The sequence below is a fragment of the Pieris brassicae genome, chromosome 9 (assembly GCF_905147105.1).
Source record: "Pieris brassicae chromosome 9, ilPieBrab1.1, whole genome shotgun sequence".
Taxonomy (NCBI): Eukaryota; Metazoa; Arthropoda; class Insecta; order Lepidoptera; family Pieridae; genus Pieris; species Pieris brassicae.
In genome coordinates, this window is record NC_059673.1 from 6,490,197 (window position 1) to 6,515,124 (window position 24,928).

A 24,928-nucleotide genomic window follows, 5' to 3' on the forward strand; every position below is an offset into this window, starting at 1 on the left:
ATGACTTTTTGTAGGAATCAAGCTTTTCTCTAGAACTCAATCATATAAACTCATCGCTAATGGAGCAAGGAACGTTTTCGTTCAACCGTTTTTCTATGATATTGCAAATACGTCTAGTAGGTAGTATAATTTTCAAGTCTATTGGTAGAATAATTTACAAAACCGGAAATTTTTAAAATCCAGAGATCACAAACACACAACCTCTATAAAGTAAAGGGCATAGACATCGAATTTGACAGCTTTTCTATATCTATATTCTATACGTCTCGTAATCATCGTGACTTTAGATATATAAATCCGGTATCAATATATTTTTCTTAATCATAGTAGCGTATCATATTTCGGTAACACAATACGCAAAGGCGATGAGAACCAGGAGAAACTGATTGTGGTTAGTAACACAAAAGATCACGTGGCCGTTCACCAACCAGATGTACTGTACGCTATTAGTCAAGTCAAAAATAATTTATTCATATAGGTAACACAAAGTACACTTATGAACGTCAATAAAAAAATACATGAAATGCTTCTAATTTTACATTTACTACCAGTTCTCAAATCATGGGCGTAGAACGGAAGAGAAGAACTGGCAAAAACCTCTCCGCCACTCTTTTTAATCGCCAAGTTTCTTTTTGTATTACACAAAGTTTGTAAGGAGCTGGAACCATTACACAATGTTCCATATGACATCAGCAGGAGGCATGGTGAAATAGGAGCACGCACTAACATTCTCGTGGGAACAACACGCAAATACGTAGTCAAAAATAACTAACATCACCGCATACACGAATTCAAGTACGGCCTTTCACCACAAGTAGCACCAGTTCACGAGTATCACGCATGGCCAGCCATCGGCCCCCTCGCCATATTTTAGGGAGAGAGACATACTGACGCATAGATGCCGACCAGGTTATCCGCTCCAGATGTTTCGTTGCTGACCACGCTCAGACATAAGCTACCGACTGTAGAGGGATAGTGAGCGTAAAACATTGGTTAGAATATAAGTTAACTGATAAAAATAACTCAAAAATAATTCATAGTTACACAAGTAATAATATTATGAATAAAAATACTTCCGCTTAAGAGGTAACATCAAGTGGTTAAAGTTTTAATCAAGATAAGTGGAAGTTAAAATAGATAAGAAACTTAATACTTTAAGAACTTAAGCGTTCAGAGGTGGCTGAACCATCAAGAAGAACCCATGTTATAAACGCTTTAATCCATGTTTAATCCTAGACACTCGGATAAGTTATCAGAACTAATTTATAAATCAGAATGATAAGACAAAGTATTTCCATAAGAAAATAAACTAGAAAAAAGTTTCCGTGTTTAGTATTAGTATTAGTACATTGAATAATGGAAAATCTATAGTAATGCCTTTGTTTTATTTGTATATATAATAATTATATTATGTTGGCTATACTTTAAGAAACATATTTCTAGGTTTTATACAATGGTACATTCAAGGCAATTTTTTGCCGTGCACCAGCGCTATGTGGAACCAGGTACTCACTAAATCAAACCAAATGGACCAATGGATGGATAGGATCCTTCGAGAAGAGAGCGTACCAGTTCTTCGAAGACAGGCAAAGCACTCGCGAGCCCTCTGGCATTGAATGTCCATGGGGCGGTGATATCATTTAACATCAGATGCGCTTCCAGCTCGTTCTAGAAGAAATTCTATTGGCAGCAGTATTGTTTTCCACACTTTGGTGTTCTTACTACACGAATATAAAAGCAAACATCATCATACGTTCCAAAAGCGATTTCAGCGGGTTAATACTTGAACTTAAAAACCAGAACTATAATTTAGACAAACCAGAACCCAAAACCAAAATTAAATTCAATAATAGATTCTTATGAGACTCAAATAAACCTTATATTATCTACACGTCACGTACATTACAAATCATTATGTCTAAATAGCGTAGTCCAAATATTTCTAAATGGCTACCTACCTTTTAAACATCCGATTAATTTGCATACTAGCCCGTAACGGTCACAACCAATCCATTGTTCGATTATCGCTAATATATACAAACTTCTCCAACGATTACATCATAGGCTTATAAAAAATATTCATGAAGTTTTTTAAACATTATTTTAGGATTAATACAGACTATACAAAATTAAGTTAAATATATTACTTTCTAGAGGGATGGCAATGGCGCATTGTCCAGTCTGTTCCACCTGGGATATACAAGTTAAGGCCGTAATAATATGGACAAGTATTTACAATTATTAGTTATTAGTTAGTTACCTGACACTAATATTGAAGAGATCGGAATTATTTTTGTTTCAAATTAATATTGTTTAATTATTTACACTTTGTTACCTTAAACACAAACACAATGTGTTTTAACCGTTATCACATTTATTTTATCAGTGCCAATATAACGTAAAAGTACAAGGCAAAAATTAAGAAACCCATTTTTTCATAAAAACAAATTAAGGTAAAATTTGTCAATAAATTTAACACCTTGGAATACATTCAAGATGTAAAAAAACAAAATTACATGTAATACTAGAAATATACTAACTAAACTAAACTGAAATCGAATAAAAATAATATTCAATAAGTCGGTAATTACATAAGAGCCTAAAAAAAAGAGTTCTAAATAAATTTAAAGACAGCATCTGATATCGAGAGGTAAGAAATTTTAGAGCAGGATACTTTGTCTTACAGATACCGGCAAACATCTTGAACAAATGTCCTTGCCTGCGCAGAAGCATTTTTAGGTATCACTTAAGGTTGGTGCGCAGCGGCGCGAGGGTGACGTGTCGATATCATGATTGGTAAATCAGTTCACCTTCCCACACTCCCTTGTTTAAAGCTCAAGAAGTTTGACGGTATCTATATATAGATACCGTATATACGAATATTAATTAAGCAACTTCTTAAATAAACGTGATTTATTACTCAACGTTTCGTGAGACTGCCACATCAACTGTTTTTATAATTACTCTATCAATTGGATATTTTGCCATTTGAACCGGAAAAACACAAATGACGAGACAGACTGTTAAAAGGCATTACGGATTAAACTCGCTTAATTATTTCTTCAAATGTATCTAAGTTTAGTTCACAACTAATCACTGCTGTAAATGCTTTTATAGAAAGTCAATGACACTCATTAATTGTTTTCAGCGATACAGAGAAACTGTTTTACTGCGACCAAATGGTTTGAAATCGTTTTCTTGTTAACAAAAGGGTATGTTTAGAATTCTATTTGTTTTGAAGTATCGGGACTCAATAGAACCTCAGGCTAGTTAGTTTACTTTACAACTGGCGTAGGGAAGTAGTAAGTATGGTTATATAAAAAGGAGGAGTGGCTCCATACCATGGTCTAGTACCCACACTAGGAACAAGGGTCACCTAAGGAAATGGTGTCCTAACACCTCGTGAAATATGTCCCTATATACGCCATTGCAACGAGGGAATGCCTCTACGTCTAACACTGTTTTGTGGTCATATTTAATACACGGCACAATTTTGCATTTCCTAACCTATGTCTATATGACGCCAACAATCTATATGAATATACCCTTTTTTCTGCACAAAAAAAAATAAGGGTATGTGGGATTTGATTCAGTCCAGGCACTCTTCTACTCAGGGTACCAGATGAGCCCCAGTAAAACCACCTATGGTACAACGACCGCATCAAACAGGCCTTCGGAGTCTCATATTCTACCGGGACATATAATCATTACCTATAATTATTTATGTTATCTCTATATATATAAAATTCTCGTGTCACAATGTTTGTTCCCTTACTCCTCCGAAACGGCTACTACCTATCTTTCAAACCCCTCAGTGATAAGGGGTGACCACCCCAAAAAAAATTCTTCATTCCTAGGTATAATTTTTTAAGGGTGAGGTAATTTTCTGCAGCTAGCCGATCATGACTGAAGCATAAAAAATATTCTTACCGGTCGTCTTGTTAAGCTCTGCCACGAAAAATGCAACTCTCCAATATTAGCAGGAACGGGAACAACGAAGTTAAGTGCGTAGGAGTTGATTTGGCCATCTCTTACATAATACAGCTCAGCTGTTAGACCTGCGAACAAAAAACATTCGTATATTAGTTTTATATATTTTTTTACGCAATTTGTGGAAGTACCTTCCGTATATTTGTTTTACGTAAGATGCTTGTTAAATCTTGTCTAACTTAACTATTGTCTAACAGAAAGCTTTGGATTCTGTAGATTATGTAGACTATACATCCACGTACCTTTATAGTGCCTAGTAAATAAGACTATAGAGCCAAATAAATCTAAGATCTTTGTCTCTTAAAATATAATCCGATCTATGCGGTTAACAAAAAGCTATTCGATCTTTCGTATTGAATAACAAAAATCTATAACAAAAACCAAGATCAGCACGTGTATCGGCATCATCAAAGGACTCCGCCACCTGTCCACAAATCATGGGAACCAGTTTAAAGATAGAGAAAAAGTGTCAGTTTCTTGGAACTTCAAAGTTAATGTAAATTCGCTTATCAAAATCAACAGTACAGAATACGGACTTAAACTACATATTTAGGTAATGCATATAGAAGTAAATTATAATAAAAAAAGACAATGCTTTCAAAATGCTATTAGATATCGCATTTTGAAAGCGTCGTTTGCCAATAGATGTCGCTATAATAAATTCTTACCGTATTAAAGGAACTTTTATAATTTTTAGACCCAAACTAGAACATATAAATTACATCTAGTTTCGAGAGCTGTCAAAGCATTTATTTAGTTCCCGATTTGAGATTCGAGACAATCATATAGTCTGAACTCTCAAGTTCTAAGAAAAAATATTAAGTGAGTACATCTTCTCGCCTTAATCTTTAAAGGAATCTTCTACGATGACTTATATAGACTAGACTTATATCACCTATTAGTATAGATATGGCGGCTTAGTATTACATTTAATTTTGAACACTAAATCACGATTTTTATAATGCTATAGAGAGATTAGTTGCTTTTGTTCTTCTTTTCTTCTTCGTAATTTTCATTACTGAGTGTCGTGGCTGTCTTTAAAAGCCCTAACAGATACGTCAACTTGCCGCAACCACACAACTCTATCCTCAGCTTGTCTCAGGGTAGGACTTTGAGACCCATAATTGTCTTAATTTGGTGACCACTTTGAGCTTAGTTAAATACTGTAAATTACAGATTTTTCAAGTATGATTTACAAATAATAGTGAGCAACTTTACCCTTTTGACGAATACATATTTTACACGAAGAAAGACTAATTAAAAATAATATAATTTAATTTTTTGGAATACGTTTAATAAATCTAATCTACGTACTTTGTACACGCTACTAAAACAATTCCACGAATTTAGGCCCATTATACGGCGGACGTGTCTTGTTATACGTATAATTTTACATAATTAAAATTTATAGACATTTGATATTCATCTTGGAACGCTAACGACATGTATCATGTTATAAATTCACTAACCCGCATTAATTTCTAATGAAAATAATGTTAACAATTTGTATAAAATATTAATTAAGTTGATACCTTTTTTTTTAAATGTCCGATATGGAAATGCATTCGCGCATCCCCTACCCCCGAAACTTGGGACTCGACCCACACCAGAATCTGCTGTTCAGAGACTGGGTAAGCAATACCAACTAAAACCACTACGAGTAGTACCTGGTTTCGCATATTGGGGCCTCAGCCTATATTAATTAAATTAACAAAGCTTAAAATTATTCAGTAAATTTGATCAAAATCAATATTTTTTATATAACTTTAACATTACGGCCGAGTAACCGCAGGACTAGACAAGACAACTTTAAGGAAACAACGTGCTTGTAATACACTTGTATTACTTTCATCAAAGTATAATTACAATCAACAACTAATGAACCATTAGGACAGAGTAAGGCTAGTCGCACGGTCGTGACTTCGAACCCCGTCTGTGAACAATAGATTTATCATATGCGATATTAAAACTTGTTTATACGCAATAATCAACTTGTGTCATTCACTGAAGCAAAATCGTAACCTTATAAATAAAATTGATACTTCAATATTAAAATACTAGCAATATTAAATTTTTTCGACAAATAGACAGATAACAACCAAAATTGTAAAAAAAAACATTCAAAAATCTTTAACTTCAAATTAAATAAATGCCATATTGACACAGGTACACAACGTGCTTGTTAACGTAATAGTAAATTATCCATCCCATTCAAACAAGTTTGTGGATTTTACATGCAAATGAAGCAACCGTATATGATTAAAGCGATAATATTAACGCCGTTAATTTTGTTTGTTTAGCCGTGCCGCTACAGCGATTAGGCGTTATACAAATAAATATTGAAGACAATTTATATGCAAAATGGTAGATCATATCGACTAATTGATTCGACGCCTTTATACTCAAGGGGTTAATATAAAACGGACGAAATGTTTTTTTTTAATATATACTAGCTGACCCGGAAAACTATGTGCCCTGTAAAGATTGTTGCCTAATATTGCTGTTAAAACTGAAAGTTGACGGGCAGTAGAAGGGTGAAAATTTATTTGTATGTTCGAAACAGGGAGCAAAGGGGCCCTCTTTTAACTGATACCGCCTATTCACACGCTCAATGTCAGGGGGCTCGCGAAGGCTCTGCTTAGCGAGGTATATGTACTTTTAATACTAAATTATTTTTAAAAATACCAAAAAAAAAAATGGTGTGTCACTTAGGGGTCCACCTAATGAATCTATACGTATTGAATACACAGCGTCAGGTCAAGCCTTTTCGGATTTCAAACAGGAAGTAGTTTAATTTAGACTTATCCTTTTAGAGCTATCTCTTCCAGGCAACCACGAAAGCTATTATATGTAGACAATGAAAAATTACACATGAATAACGATAATATTAAGATATTATTATATGTTCAAGTATGGAAGATAGTGAAGGAACTATCTTAAGGACAGTCTAGCTAGACATCGATGGCGCGGGCCAGCGTAAACGCATTTTTACCTCATATAAAAAAGGGACGGGAAGTGAATTCCATAGCGATTTGTAGAGGATTGAAGAGGATGGAAACCGTGCATAAATTTCGTAGAACAAACAAACTTTACTGTAGTAATACGTACTTGAATACAAAAGTTTCAAGAAAACGATAAAATCACAAATACTTAACAAATTCGGTAATCAGATAATTTTAATGACTTGAAAGTCTAAATATTCCGATTAGGAAATGTGACAGTGTGAAGCATTCCCATACTCGTAAGCTACTGTGCGGTGCCTTTTGAGGCGGCGAGAAGAAACGAGCTACTCGATATGACAAATAACATAAGATAACGCGACCTGTGGCGCCCATTTTTTGTAATTCATCTAAGTTTTTTAAATACGCCGCCACGAACATTGAACAGAAACGCCAGCTTGCCTCCTGAGATACGTGAAATGGTAGAAGTGGACCTGTTTCGAATACGCCTGCGAAGTTTTGGTACATGGACTCTAATGCAATAATTTCGTACGACGTTGGCGTGAAATATTTTACTTTTTATGTTTTTAAAGTTATTTTTTTCTCATGTAAGTGACATGTCTATTTTAAAAGAGAATCAACAATTCAAAGATTTTTTAAACATGTATTTATGCGACCATGAAGCTCAGTTAGCGGGAATGTATCTTGAACATGATCTTGGCTAAGCTCGATTTTAATATATATTTTATTTAGGTCATAATTCTGTGAGATGTGGTGCTGAAAATAATTTATTAAAGATTATTGCATTACATATTTAGATCATATACATCCAGATAAAATAAATGAAGAAGGCTACGGGAAACTTGTCTTCCAGGCAACCCTAGTAAAGAAAAAAGTTATACCTACTAAGGGAAAAGCGCATTATTAAATTTAAAAAAAATATGTTTATTATTTGTGTTTAAGTAATTAAAATACTGTACGATGAGGTGCTTAAAATATTGATTGACTTTATTAACGGTTTGATGTATGAGGATGACAAGTTTTTCTAACAAGCGTAAGAAACCCTAGTAAGGAACAAGAAAAACGAAATACAAAAGTTTAAGTACTAAAAGTGTATAACTAAATTAATATAGATTTCAATTTAGATATCAATATCATACATAACAAAATCAAAATAAAAAAAATATCATTACTATATAATACTGTGCTGGTATCACACGTTATCGAAGCCTTAAAAAGCACGTAGATTTTAAAACACTTTTTTTAGCTCTTACGAAGTTCGGTAGCACTATTTCCATAAAATAAAAAGTTCGATAGCAAAAAGGTGCACAGAATATTAAATATCTCAATTGTATTTATCGCGAGAAAAATCACGCCCGCAAGATCCATTCAATCGCAGTATAATGCTTTCACAAAAAAATCTATAGAAGCATTTGTATGGAATAATGGAACGTACAATAAGTCCCCTAGCGCGGGAATTTTAGGGCAAACTTATTGTAGGATTATGCGAAATAAAACAAAGTGCGGAGGTGAAGGTGTGTGAAGTTATACACTTCACTACGTCGAGGGTAGGGGACACAAAAAGCGTTTAACCTCGCAATACTGCTGATTCTGCTAAAACCCAAGTAAACGCAGTACTGTGTACCTTGTAAGAATCTCCATTCATTTTTCAACATAAAATTATGAACAATATGGCGGCGTTTTACGAGTTACACTTAATACATTGGAATATTTGAACGGTTTAATAATTTAAAATCAAACTGTTTTTTTAAATTAGTATAGGAAAAACGCGCCCAAAAAGGGCAGTCGTCCCAGCCACTCCGTTGCTGGTCTATGAGGTATGAAGTATGCTCCTTTTTATAACAGTAAAAAAAAACAATATCTTTCGTCTATTGTATTAGGAATGCTCAAGAATTTTGGAAGGTAAATTTTTCAATTCAATTCATAGATACAAGGATTAAACATCCCGTGTGGCAACGATAATCATACAAATTTTCCATAAAAATCATCGGGAATCCATAAAATCTTATTTAGACATGTTGCCAGGGCGACATTTTTATTGGCCAATACCGGAAGACATCATGTCTCGGGCATGTGACGGATTGTCGCAAGTTAATGGCTTTCTGTTAAAATCTAATGTTTACACAAAATATCGTAGATTTACTTGTTAAGACGTAAAAGACCTACCTAATAATGTATCTTTGCAAGCTCTACTAACGTGTGTATTAAATAATAACATAATTGTGTTTATTTAAGCATGTACTAGGCACGCCTTTAGGTCTAAGGAAAGTTAATTGCGCGTTAATTAAGTTAGAAATCTATCTACTCGTCGGTCCGAGTGACCATTGACCACAGAATGGTACAAACACGGCTTTAATAAGCCTTTTATCTTTCATCAAAGAAGTATTATGTAACTCGCAATATATGACAAACATACGAAATAAGGTCATCGCAACACTGTAACATAAAAGACGAGTTCATAAACCTATCAAATTTTATGCCTCAAACATGATACCAATTTCTTAACTAGCTATTCATTAAACAAATAAAAATAACAATATTGTTTTACATTACTTTGAACATAACTTCCATTTAAAACTAAATTTTCAGTAACGATTCAAAACTTTATACATTCACTATTAAACTTCTCAACCTATGCTGAAACAGAAAATATTCTTATTGTTCAAGCATAATTTAATTATAAAATATATAAGTGTTGTGTTTAAATTATATCTAGTAGTTACCGTTAATATGCCAGAGAAGAGACAAGCTGCCCACGACACAGGGAATCTCTGGGGGGCTACTGAACTGACTGAACTTTCTTTTAAACTAAATATTCGTTTTTATTATATTATATATTATAAAAGTTTTTCTTTTCTTTTTAATGTATCTTCGTTTATATTTCACATAGAACGTCAACCAAAGTCCTTAGGAACTTTATAAACAACGATTTATTTTTGTAACTTAACCGAATTATAATGAATTAAATTTCAATTTGGCGGTCCTTCAATAAATTAGGTTTTTAAAAAGAATCCTGCATTGTGCCGATTTATGCGTGACAATCACATATATCAAAGGAGGCTACAGGTTTTATTATTTTTTTTTTGTTTTATTTAGTAAGGTTGAACCATTCCCAGAGGGATAAGTGGTAATAGAAATTGGTTACGTACCTTGGCTACGTATCACTACTACTTAGCGATATATTGGTCTATTAATTTCCGGTTTCTATATTTAAAAATTTTAATCGTAATTTCCAATAGCTTATAGAGAGGACATTTAAGATTCCTATAATTGTTACGATCTGATTTAATTAGATGATATTCTTAATATGATGAGGGTCACATGTAATATAAATACGTTTAGTGATTTCTTTATTAGTTCTCACCTCACACTATGTTTTCATTTCAACTAAAAACTCCTTTATAAAATAATAATTTCATAATTTCATATTTAGCCTATGGTTGGTTCAACTGAAATGGTTCAACTTGAAAAACCGTTTCAGAAAATTCTAATAAAAACACGTCTTCTATAAAATATTAAGTGTTTTTAAACACAATAAATAGATTAACTAAGTAAAAAGTAAATACAACCCAAGAAAGATTTACAGCGGTTCGGTTTGAGGCCCTGAGTGTAGTCAGGTGTAAAACTTTTCGATTCTTTTTTCAAAGTTACCCACCGGAAACGTGGTAACAGGATCCCTTATTGTTATCCCTAACGAGATTTGGTCAACGTGTACTAAGTCGTAAATTCAAAATTCGAACGAGGGAACAATTAGACTTATATTAGTGAAGGATGTGTGTTTATATATTACGTCAAGTTTGTTTGCTTTTAGCATTCTTTTGTTTTGCATTTGCTTGAGTTTTAATTATATGCGTTGTAATTAGGCACTTATACTATATATTGTTTGTGACAATTTCAAATACATTAAATAAATTACTAAAATAAATTGAAATCTACACATACTAATGAAATATCAACAGTATATACACTTATAAACAATGGTTTTTAGATTTCGGTTTAAGTAAATTAAAAAAACGAACTAAAACATCTTACAATTATTTATAAAATCTTTATTATAAAATCGCGTATTTTTGTTTACAAATTTAACTTAATAAAAACTACTTTATCATCATCATAATATCACAAACAGGAGAAAAAATCCAAATGTTTCCAGACTATACGTATTAACAAAACGAATTTAATGGCTCTGTCTCTTTAGAACCCATTCAAGTCAAACATAGATGAAAAGCTTTTTAATAACAAAAAAAAAAATCCTCGGTTTATCAATTAGACGTGTAATATTTTTTCCTTCATATATATTTCTTTCTTTCACAACAACTTTTGACTTAATTCCTTATATTAGCGCCTTCAAACTAATACTATAAACATTCTTATATAATAAATTTATTTTACTTTAACATAAGCAATGTATTTAAACACCTCGAAAATAGTTTCCAACGCTTGAAGCGAGTTTAGAGGGAAAAGCGGAAAATTTATCGAGGATATGAAGAGGGTGTCTCGGAGGTGTTGCGTGTAATGTCGTACTTCACCGTACTTTATAACCACTAACATTAATTACAGTGAGTGTAATTAAATTCTTGAAAATCTTGGATTTAATGAAATTAAAATATTTATTTTACCAATTACAAATCCATTGTCTTATTAAAAATCTTGAATTTGAGGACATTTTAGTATTTTTACTATAACATTTAAGGCAATATTTAGTAAAAAAATTGAGCAGTGTTGGCCTAGTGGCTTCAACGTGCGACTTTCATCCCTGAGGTCGTAAGTTCGATCGCTTGAACGGTGAAGGAAAATATCATGAGGAAACCGGCTTGCCGTAGACCTAAAAGTCGACGGCGTGCGTCATGCACAGAAGGCTGATCACCTACTTGCCTATTCAATTTACAAATGATCATGAAACAGATACAAAAATCTGTGGCCCAGACCTTAAAGTTTTATTTATTTTTAAATAATCTGTCACTACAATAACTTTATATAGCTTCTATGCATGTTTTTGTAATTGAACACCTTAACGGCTGGACCGATTTCAATGATTTTATATACTACATTTAACATTTTACACAAACTTTAAAAACGGTTAAACTTACAAAGTTTAACGATTAGTTAACTGCATAGTATAATAAAATACCTCTTTTCGCTTTATTAATAGCATAGTGCCTTCAGCGTACCAATCTTACCCTGAGGTCGTAGGTTCGATTCATTTCTTTCGATAAGCTCATAAGCTTATCATTCGCTCGAACGGTGAGGGATAACATCGTAAAGGAATTGGCTTGATTTAGAGCCAAAAAGTCGAGGCGTGTTTCAAGCACAGAAGGCTGATCACCAACTTTCATATTAGATTGACAAATGATCGTGAGACGGACAGAGAAATATCAGATTTAAAAGGTTGTAGCGCCACTGATTAATTTACTTTCTTTAAATCTACCATTAACTCATACTAAACGGATAATTACGTTAAAATCAGTTAATTAAGAAGGCGTGACTTTCAGCAACGTCACGTAAGGGTGTTTAAAAATATATTTGATGAATGTCCCTTTTTGCTCGCGTGCTCCGAAGTTCCGCATTAGTTTGACAGACGGAATGTTGGATTTTTTGCACTTTAAAACTGAGTGAGGTACAAAATTACAGTAGATTCCGTAGATAACTTTAGGATATTTGAAAACCTAGTGTTTATTCTACTGATATGGCTGAACTTGTTTAAATTAACATTCATATGTGAAAGAATCTTGTTTTTAAGGTGTATAAACGACAGCTTTAATTAGTGTGATGCTAGCTAAGACTGTACATTTTGTTTTCAGGTTTCAGGTTTCCCACTTTTATTAGTGAGACCGCTAAATCGTAGAGTTTAAATTCGAGAACATCCGACACTCTTTAGCATGGAATTATAATTTTGTGTATCGACTACATATACTAGACATCCCAATATCTCATTTGTCCTTCATTTTTTTGGGCAAAACACACCGGTATCCAGACTAAGCATTCTAAGCTAGGTCTGAATATAGTTGCTCTCCTCTTTGAAATAAATTTTCCATTACTTTTAATAATTTATGAATCGATATATATTTTTTCTCTTCGTGTTTGTTATGTTTGTCTCAGTGCTTGACACAATAAATATTGTATTTTATTTTGAAGTACCAAAGTATCAGTGTGCTGATCGTTGACAAGCTTTCGTAAATAAATAATATAATTTATTAGCCTTAAATTATTAACCACTATATAACCTGACCCAGAAACTGTACAGTAGGCTTCAGCACACACTTAATAAAACTTACGAAATCTACCTTTATTGTACGTTATTTATAACGGTAGACCTACTGAAGTTAAATAATCTCATCAGTAAACAGATGTTATTGAATACCTTTAATTATGTGCGGCGACACAGAAAATGTCACTTCAGATTTAGGAGAATTAATGAATATCGACAAAAACCGTTACAAATAAGCTATCGTAGTCATAAATAATCACGTAACATGTTTACCCTGGATTCGAATTTACGATGTTCTAGTTTTAAAGACCCAAGAATCCACCCTTTTTATAAAATCTGAATTCTTTGTTTGGTACTGCGGTAAGAAACCTTTTTTGGATTTAATGCAAACTACGACCTAACACTGGTGAAACAAGACACATGACAATTATTCATCTGGAATGAATGTAAAATTCAAAAGGAAAACCGTTCTGAAATTCGAAATTCTGGAATCTATATAAATACAAATTAATCGCAAACTACGAGTATATGTTGCTAACGCGACAGACGGCAGGACCAATTCGAGTATTTGAACTCCGAGAAAGGTTTTTATGAAGGGAAAAATTGATGATATTTATGAATATTTTTTTATGTATGTATGTTTTTATTTCGGAAAAACGAACAGTAACCATGGCTATTAAAAAGGTAGGCAAAGCTAAACAATAATATTAAGGCAAAACGAAGTTCGGGGGACGCGGATTATATCATTGTAAGGAGATTTTATTTCTCTACGACTTTTAAAAGAGTGATAATTTTGATCGGAATATTTTCCTGATATGGACACTTGAAAAACCTTTGTAATCGTACTAAATGCTTGCACCAATGGAGTCTTGTTTTATAATCACTAAAGTGATCATTTAACTCTCGTGAGTGATTATTAATATCATCCAGTGCTCTATACATAGGTTTGCAATCATAAGTATTATATACGTATGTATTTCCCCAATTGCCTGACAATATTTGACAGGATTATCGGAATCCTGGTTAGCTTTGACCTATCCTAAGTTAAACGCTAACAAAGCGCAAATTGATGATTCATTTACATCAACATCAATACTTACGTTTAACTTAATACGCCATTAACAAATATTTTCTTGTAAGTTTGATGGTACTACAAAAGTCTATGAAGATGATAAATTCCATTGAATCCATAATTCCGTCAAATCTGATCATTCAATTAGATGATCATGGCACCAATTTCTTTGTGAAAACATACAATATAACGACGACTTTTTAACAGTTCAAAATTGTAATAACTATAATATCGTCGATGTAACATTCGCTTAATTCGAAGCGACGAAACGAGAGAATGTTGAAGCTGAATTAAAAACGCAAAGCAGTTACGAAAACGTCACAACTTAGACAATTTTGGTTGCATACCCCTGTGACGACGAACGTAATTTGAGCCTTAACAAAAAGGCAGCCCATTTCACTCAACAGCCCGAGTAGTTAATTAAAAAACACAAACGTGACACGAACAGTAATGTAGATACAAATTTCTCTCGTTTTGAAGTAATTAATTCAACCCACGTGTGTGCGTTATCAATTGGCTTTGAGGTTATCACTCGGTAGCTATAAAATCGATTCCTTATCGAGCATCGTGTTACGATACGAGATTTATATACGAAATTTATCAGTTCGATAAGGTCGGCTACCGTTCAAGTAAATAATTCTTGAAGTGTATCAGGTGTTCAAACAGTTCCTGAAACTAACAACTGTGGATAGTGTCCAATAACAAACCCACAAGTCAAACAGCGCTTAGCAAATATTATTCAATACGGTAAAGAATTTGTTACAATGCCACAGAAGCTGCCAATATTTACTTGGGAACTTAGAAAGGTTATAACGCTTGGTGAAAGGAAAATATTGAAAAGGACACATAATACTTTTCCGACACCGGTGTTTGGTTTCTTGTTCTCGTCGTATTGACTTTAGGCCTTCACGGAAACGGAGCTGCTAAGTAACATATTCCTACACCACGCTTATGAAATTGGTGATTTTATGAATTGCTACCTGATTATACCCAAAACGTCAACGTTGATCGTGCAAAAAATATATGAAAACGGTTAAACTTAATTCCGACCCTAAGGGGCCGATCTGTATTTGTCGAAATTAAAGGAAAAACAGGGTACGAAATTTAAATCGTTCGTTTCAAGAGAGCAATTCCGGAGAGCCGTCGAGGGTCCTCGACGTCGACGGCCGCCGTGCTCGACTTTGCACTGTTTACACCCTGCCATCCACCGTCTGCCTATCGCTAAGCATCTATTTAGTGTCATAGCATGCATTTTTCTTACACTTCATACTAAATTATTCTTAAGAAAAGTCCTAGAAAATTCAGGAATTCTAAAGTGTTATCATGAGTCATGTTCCAGCGAAGTGCATCAGTTGAATTAATCAAATACGTAGCCATCTTGCCCCATAAATAAAACGATAATGGGCCGAACGTAACTGGGAATTATCGAGTTGGCAGCCGTTCAGAAAATACAGCCCCGTCAGTCATGACGGGAATCATAAAATTTTAACATTGCCGTAAGTAAACAATGGGCAAAAAGAGCAAGGTGCCCGTCGGCACCGCCCGCCGGGCTCGCACTCTCAGTCTGGACACTTATAATAAATTTTTAAACATTTGCCTCATAAATTTTATTAAAACCTGAAATCCTGCCGATATAAATTTCAAGGTATCCATTACAATAATCATTTGGGCCTTTTTATTCGAAACAAACATTTTGTACACGTCTCTTACAAGTCCATCTTTTCTATTTTTAAGATCTTATATCGAAACATCCGGGATGCGACCTATTTACCCCGGCTACACTTCATTAGATTCAATTACACGGCTTTCCGAATTTTCGTGTCGGGATTAACTACAGATTCGTAGATGTGTTGACGTCCCAGCTTTCTCGGGGATGGTCAATTAGTTCCACACTAACTAGGCGTGAAATAGCCATGGCTTGATCAAAAATTTAATCAACTTATCAATAGAGGAACGTGACAGTTTATTGAAATTTGAAAGCAGCGTGATGACAGAACATAATTTGGAATGTTCATAGTATCCAACTTGCATTTTAATAAGCTCAGGTATATTCAAAATTCAGGTAAAAACCAACTGCTGTCGCGTATGCTGCACTTGACACTACGGAGCAAAAAACACTAATGTGAGAATGTTTATACATGCACATAATTCAATACGTGGGCTGTATAATAAAACATATTCAATTAATATCCTAACAATCACCGCAGGTTACACATCTGTTTTGAATATAAAATGCACAGCTACACGTCCCCTCTCGAAACCCCAATAAAACCGAGACAACGAACAAAAAACAAAACAAACATAAAAAGTGACTACACGTTGAAGATCTTAAATTTTGATCTAACGACCCTGAAGGATGCATTATTATTAATAACCGATGTCTAAATAAAACATACGATCATAAAAAAAGGAAGATAAGATTTTTTCCAATACAAGACATTTATTAACACGCTCGAGCGTTGGATCGAGATAAAACAAACATGGCGGTCGGCGCGCGCGCATAAACATGGTCGTTATCGTGGGAGGCTGTCACAACACCGGTCATTGGGCGCTTTCTGACACAACGGTGAAAGCTGGAGCACCCTGTACATTCGATACTTATCTGTTGCATTTGAAGCCCACGCACGCCATAACATAATATTCCAAGCTCGAATGCCAATAGAAAAGCTTCAGCGTTATCAAGCGATAAACATCCAGTCGAGCACGTAACCAGAAGTCTTCATAAATAATCACGCTATTTTGTTTCTACGTGATTTTCAACAAAATGAGAAAGCTCCTAAAGCTCGGACGTTTTAAAACGTTTAAATGGGTATGTGATTATGCGTTCTATGAATTTTTCAAGACTTAGCTTGTCGAGGACGAAATGGAGGATTATTTAAGTGTTCAGCAGTTTTTTCTATTTTAATTAACGTCGACAATTCAAGCTCAATATTGTAGATAATGTTTGCAATCATCGCTGTAACGAACGTAAAAAGCTATTCAAACATAACAAGGTACTAATATCGTAAAGCTCAAAGCGTTTATCAATAAAGCAAAACAACAATAACGAGACGTGGGCCCATCAGAGCCATCACGCGGTGCCGACTACCGCGAGATAGATTGCTCGTATTATCCCAACAAGCACCTTTGGATACCGCCTCAAATTGCCGTCAATCAGTCCCAGTCACATTCAATATGTTCACCAATGTCTTTAAATATATATCTCTAAACATAAATAGTTTATCGTTGCAACAGGTGCTTTAACACGAAACCTAAGATCGCAAATACGGCAATAGCCCATTATTCAAATTTGGAATGAAACTAAGTAACTCGTCTGCTATGTTCACATAGAACCCTTTCATCATTCATGCATTTTAAAATGATTATAAATCTGAATTAAGCTAAAAAGGGAGTTCCTCTGTTAAAGTATGATTAAAGTTGAGGCTAAAACAAACACACTCAGCCCCGCCTTTTAAATTAGAGCGATATAATTCCTTGTAATTTAACGCTACTGTTGAAAAACGAGAACGGTGTTCTTAATATAATAAGTCACGACACAATGGCTACACTATTGTGTATTTTAAAATACTTTTTAATCGCAAAAACAATTGCAAATCAAATAAAACAAGTGTGGACACGAAATTTAAATACGGTAAAGACGGTTTAAACACTGTTTTTTATACAAAGGTGTAGTGAAGTGAAAAATGCGTATTTTCGAAGTAAAATATTGTAATCGCCTCTCGTAAATTGATTTAATAAAAAATCAATGATAATCCACACCACCCAGACGATCAGACTACTAAAAATAAGTTAAAAAATAAGCAAACATTTTCCAATCGTTGTACCCTCGGTTTCCGAGACGGAATTGAATTTGCAAGAAAAAAAACCTCTGTATACCACACCTCACTTCATCTCAGGTTATAGAGAGAAAATTTAAAACGCGCTTGTAATTAACTTACTACAAGATCTATCAAATAACATAGCCTATAATTTATATAGAAATACCGTCATTTTTTGAATATATTGATAGTCTATTTTAGCCGTTTTAATTATTGTTATAACTGTAACATAAAAGTCCAGCAACGCACTTGCGAACCCTCTGGCAATGTATGCGCCTATGGGCGGCGGCATCAAGTAACATCAGGTGAGCCTGCTGCCCGTTTACCCCGTTACAAAGAAACAGATAGTTACTTTTTTACGTATGTGTGTACTATAAACATGCCATTATAACCTTTATCTACGCTATTAAAAATGTGTAATTTCTTTATTTTATAAGACTACCTTGATGAAAGCTAAAGTTAAATTAAGTTTCAATATTAGAACAAAAAAATGACCCTATACGTGGGTAACACTAAAAATGTTTAGAACGGGCCAGTTAGCTTCGAACTTATGAAGACTTTTTTTTTAATTTAAAATTTTGAACTCTGTTAACCTGCATATTTGATTATGGTAGGTGTCGAGATAATGAGTCAGCCGCCACACAGTCCTGGCGCCCTGTGACTTTCATTTATACCCAAGAACTAAAGATCAAATTTGAGTTATTCGCTTTGCGAGCCCTGAAGATGCGGTGAAAGCGTACGAAAATGCCATAGAAGAGACCAGAATGGGCCCCATGCTTTTCTCAGTCGTTCCATCGAATGCGACGATGTGTAGAGGGAACGGAGATTATTTCGAAAAACGATAAAAGTATTGGGAACTTTCTACATTAAGCCGTTTTTCATTTTCTAAACATTTTCTTACCTAGGTACTAGTACCTACGTATTGGGAATACATAAAAATATTTTTTTGCTATTTAATGCATTTTAAAAATATTGTATTAGTTCCAGACATCACCAACAAATCTCACTATAAGAGGACGTAAGTATCAATCCTTGGAAACCTTATTGAACAATATTTGCATAAACTTGTTTTCTTTTGTCCAAGTCGTGACTTTTGCCCACAAGCACGCATGTCCCAAACTCACGAACGAACTGAGATGTAATCTGAGAACTGCGACACACGATCCCTTGCATTTCTTTTTGTGGCGACAGCACGAAATAGTTAATGGTAAGATGTGGAGGTTCGTATAATTTAAATTAAAGTATACAACTGAGCTAATGATAAATTTTGCCTTAGAGCGGGAGTGGAAATTTAATTATGTTCTAGTAAATTTCATAAAAAATAGTAAAATTTTACTAAGAGACAGATTTGACCATTTAAAACCTAGACTTAGATATGTGCTACCCATAAAGGCGTCTCAACAGCCTTAATCAAAAAAAAATCTGCTAAATGATGTAATGATTCTTCGTCTCTGTCTGTCGAATCTGGTGTATCCTGTGATTAAAAGAGACAGCATCAGAAATCAATGTTTTTGTAATTTGTAATGACTGATATATTCATCGAAACAATTCAAAATCAAACTCAAAATATAATATTTATATAGGTAAACAAGTACACTTTCGAACGTCAACAGAAAAGATGTTAAATTGATTCTAAATGTACATTTACAACCAGTTCGCAAGTCAAGGGCGTAGAGCGGGCAAGGAGAACTGGCAAGAAACTCTCCGCCACTCTTTTTAATCGCTACGTTTTGAGTCATACAAATTGTTTGAACTGGAGCAAATCAATAAAAAGAATTAGGATCATTTAAATATTCGTCAAATTAATAAAAAGCTTCATTGATAAGTTACACTTAACGAAAGCTTTGAATTTATTCAGTGATAATTCTCTAATTTCGCTAAGGAGTTTCTTTGTTACTACGAATACAATTTCCATATAAGGGAGTGGTTTACCTTCTTTGTTTTCATTGGGCCAATTGATCAATGTGTTACATTAAAAACTAATTACGATTTCCAAAAAATATTTCATGGTAAATTTTAGAAATGATATAATGCAGTGTTGGTCTAGTGGCTTCAGCGTGCGACTCTCATCCCGGAGGTTGGAGGTTCGTACCCCGGCTGAGCACCATTTATGTTGCGTTCAAGATTTTCTCGAACGGTGAAGAAAAACATCGTCACGCTTGTCTCAGATCCAAAAAAGTCGACGGCGTGTGTCAGGCACAGGAGGCTGAACCTACTTGCCTATTAGATTTACAAATGATCATGAAACAGATACAGAAACCTACAAAGTTTGTAGCGCCACTGATTTATTTTTATCACATTTTAAAAATAGAAATAAAGACGCCATACAATATGGCATCTTTAATTCTATTAATCCCAAATCCACATGCAACCGTAACAAATAGTTACGAGCGGTTAAATAAACGTTGCAGCCATTAATGCTGTAGGTGCCCAGAGCGTTGGTATGTTAACTGAGCCAGAAATAAAGTTAACCCGATTGCGGGAACTAAATGCAGCGACACGAGGAAATCGTAGTAAATCGAACGACGATACATGTATATGTACCGGATAGTAATAATGACCTCGGTAACCAAATGTTTGTATACGAGCACCTTAGAACGACTTCGACCAATATTTGTATTGTACGTCGCCCCAAAAATATTCTCCCAACAACTTCCAGTGTTCCAAGTTTACTCGAGCGAAGACAAATATCGAAATCAAATATCTAAATTTTCTCAAAAGAAACCTTATTATTCTATAAACGGATTAACAATATCTCTTTGGCGATTAACTGGACATAAAAACTAATAGGGATTTAAATTTAAAGATGCGGGTCCCGAGACGCTCGCCGCAGGAGGCATAGCCGACGGAGCCATGACTGGCTACATCCTAACTTCACGCTGAGATACATACGAATTCACTTCCAAGCATGTTCACTTCATCTTCGATCAATTCACGTCAGATCCCCGTCACATGTAAACATAAGCCACAGAAGGTCAAACAGAACCTTAATAAATAATGCAACGCATAAAGATATCACGGAGCTTTTGTTTAAATGTGCCAAATCCCCGCTGAGTTGCAACGACGGTGGTCTTTCGATAAGCAACGATCGAAGGCAAACTTCCTAAAGATTTTAAGTAAACACAACCTATTTGATATGAGTCACGAATTGTTCCTTTTTTAGTGGGCTTCGAAGAATTATGGGTTCTGTCGCACATTGCATTAGCAGTAAACTTCAGGATAGACATAAATCTTAGGACACGATCGACTATAAACATAAAGTAGGCATTCGTCAATTCCCGCCAGTGGCCAATAAAACCTTATTATTTAGAAGCTCATAACAAGGTTTACAGATCATAAAATGCGGTTGACCGCATCCTCTCCGGCAAATAATATTTCTTTGTCCGCGATCGCAACGTTATGTCAAGTGGCAAGTGGCGAGTCTTCATTTAGAGGCATATATGATGGATGTGTTCGAGTGGCAGCCATATCCGGTGCAAGCAAATTTAACTTGAAATAGGCTTGTTTATTCAGGGGTGCAGTGAACCATTAAACTTTATTAGTACAAACATCGACCGCGTTAAATTCTTCAATACAATCATAATGCCCAGTTTAATTGCTTTCTTATGAACCCATTAAAATTGAAAGTGGCTACAGTTCAATATTTTTATGCGCTTACTATTTTCATTTTAACTGGAACGCCTTTAAGTTCATTTATTACCAATTGTAACGCTCTTACCATATTAGATTAGTTTAAGTATGTAATAAATTAAAATACACCGTAACGTGGTAATAAAAATAAAAAATTAATTCAAATTTGATTAGAAGTTACCGTAGAATATGTTGAGTCAATTTACTGTGAAGAGAGATTTTTTGCCGTTTCCTTGTATAAATTTCATTTATTCGAATCGCTGCGGGACTAGTGTCCCAATAGAGACCACGGCATTCAAATTCTGTCCTTTATTTATGGTGTGCTATTCTTTTCAAGCTGTATGATTTACAACCGGCGTAACAAAGCAAGCCTTATTATGACGTGCTGGCTGCCCTGCATTGTGCCATAGTATTTTATTCGTTTAATTGTGTTCTGTTTGTTTGTTTTGGGTCCTTCTCCCTAAACGTTGTATTGTCGAGTTGCTGTGACAATTGGCAGCACCATATTTCACGCTCCTTAATTGTGACAATGTTGAATATGAAATTTGAAAAGCTCAAATTTTGATATAGCGACTATCGCTTTCTAATTTCGAGCTTTAGGCTCCTAATGACCACTAATAGTGTTTACTAGATTTCCACAAAACGAGTTTGACGTTAAATTAACGCATTAATCCATGGATGTGGGCTTATCGAGTTGTTAACGAGGTAAAGAATTGTATTTGGTATTGATAGTGGTATATCGTGTTTAGAGCTGATTAGGAAGGCAGATGTTAAGTGATAGTGTACATAGAGCCAGTAAGTAGGAGGCAAGCGTGAGTATAGTAAACGGCTACCTCATATATTTGCGTAGGGGGCAATGGTGGGGCGCGTGTGTGGTCCTACCCACGCGTAAAAAGCATTTTTATATTATTCATATATCAGATCAAGATCTGTGAGTTCACGTTGGATACAAGGCGAAAACATATTTTATTTCTCAGTTCCTGTAAGTGCATTCACCGATTTAGATAAGGTAACACAAAACCATTGCGAGATATAAACCTACTTACTGCGATGTCTGTCATAAATTACAGCGCTCACTCGGGTAATGCACGCGAAACTGACAATAGTGTTATTATACATTTTATTTACTTAGCAGTCACGTGTCTCCCACCAACCGCCCATTCAATTATGGCGTATAGAAAACAAAATTGTCATAGCGTAATCCCTAATGGGACATTTCTGAATAGAATAAACACTGGCATTGTATTAAGTACAGTGGCGTCGCGACAGGAGTCCTAATATTTTTATGTGGCGTGCGGTGACACGCGTAGAATATAGTTAATAAAAACTAACGCTAGCGTGGGATCGTCCTTTCATAAACAGAGTCGTAAATAAAGTATTTTATTTTCGTTAAATTAAATTAGTAACATTAATTAAGAAATTGATTGTTCAAGTTGGTACTAAGTTATAACTGATCTGAAATTATAGTGATTCATGTGCACTTTTTTTATATGTGTCCGTTTCACTGTTTACATATTATGTTTGAATTACATTGCTTTGTTCCATTAGTTTTGTGTAATTATATGTCTTATGTCGTTATGCACTTCTTACACTTACCTTATTCAATTTAATTATATTTTTTTCTCATATTGCTTGCCTGGAAGAGATCGCTCGAAAGCGACAATGTCTTAAAACGTTGAGTGTTTGTGTGATGTGTGAAATAAAATAATTAATGAATATATATATGAGCGTTCAACTTTGTAAATTATTTGTGAAAATCCCCATTCGAAAAATACTCCTAAGCGGAATGCTATTTCTGTAAGATAATCAGTCGGCATCATTTATCATTGTCAGATTTTAAACTAAGCTGAACTGGATTCAAACTGACTCGTCAACGGTGGCAGGTGATGGACACTTCGTGACGGTCTGCGTCAGCTTGCCGAGAGAAGGGTATGCTGACTGACCGTTTGCCCCTTACTTCCACATCATCTACAAGCCAGAGGAAATTAACGTATAAATGTTAATCCATCAGTACAGAAACATATTTAACTCGACAACTCGACTTAAAAAAACATTTGAAACTCTCAGAACTCCTATTTAAAACTTCATTAACCCAGAAATTAACTCTTTTTAGCAGAGACACGGCTAAAGCCACAAAAACGAAAACAATATCCCAAATTAAGCACTTTTAAAGAGCTTTCCTAAATATATCAAGGTGATTTTGTTGCTTAAGACGAGTCCCTTTAGCTTTCGACGACACATTAGCTTCTTTAACCCTATAAGCGCTTACTATTACGTTTCGAGCGCTTTACAGCAATGTCAGCGGAACTCGACTGGTGTCATATACATTGAGTATTGCATTCGCGTTTATTCCAACATCGAGGTAGGTTTAAGAGGATCACGAGGCATTCCGTACACCTCAATACATCTTGTTCCACTCTTAGCCGTTGTCTCACACTCCCTACGTCCCAAGAGACGCGTCGTGCTCTCATCACAAGTGATTATTTCCGACACTATATTGAAATTGGAAAGACTTTTTCTAACATTTTCTATAGTAACCATGTATTTATCAAATGTCTGAAATTCTTATAGCAATAGATTAAAACGTGTTCTGCAGTACTATTTTGATCTTTCTATTAGGCGCATAAAATATATCTCTTACTGATTATTCTCGACTTTTACCTACTGTATTTTTATAATTTCGTTTTGTCAAAAAACAACGGTTTATTACGCAAAACAAGGCTACGTAAAAACTTTACCAGTCCGCTAAAGTTGTATGTAAAACCAAATTCACAATCAACTAAAACAATTTGTTGGCAAGTATAGCCACGTGACAAGCGCCCGCGCATCATTGATCGATCGGAGCTTTTTGTCGCGTTGACGTCTCCATCCATTCTGGGGCAAATTGCCGGGCTAACACAAAACTCGTGTCGTGATCGAACGAACTATTATTTTGAATAAAACCAACTATCAATCACTCGAAATGTAATTTCTCTATTTATTGTTACCTTGATGTATTGGCTTCGTGACTTTCATTCAACAGAACTTTTCACTGAAACGTGAGAGAATGTATTTTGCCATTTGCTTAGCTTTACTTTTACTAGTTGTCAAAATAAATAACATACAGTTATACGTATAAGCGCCATCTATCGGTAAGACTAGTAACTGTTTGCAGTGTTCTTAATTACCGATTTTACCAGCGATCCTTTTTAGTTACTTGGAAGTATTACATACAATATAGAGATTGTTTGTTATAAATTACGTAACAAAA

At 34.6% G+C, this 24,928-nt stretch overlaps 1 protein-coding gene across 1 annotated transcript in view; it reads right to left on the minus strand.

The window, feature by feature from the left end:
* The window catches only part of LOC123714365 (tyrosine-protein kinase Drl), a 38,794-nt gene that overhangs the window by 7,342 nt on the left and 6,524 nt on the right, over window positions 1-24,928 (minus strand). Inside the window, exon 2 of the mRNA XM_045668597.1 lies at window positions 3,931-4,058. Coding sequence (XP_045524553.1) covers window positions 3,931-4,058 — 128 coding nt within the window. The remainder of the gene's footprint in view (window positions 1-3,930; window positions 4,059-24,928) is intronic.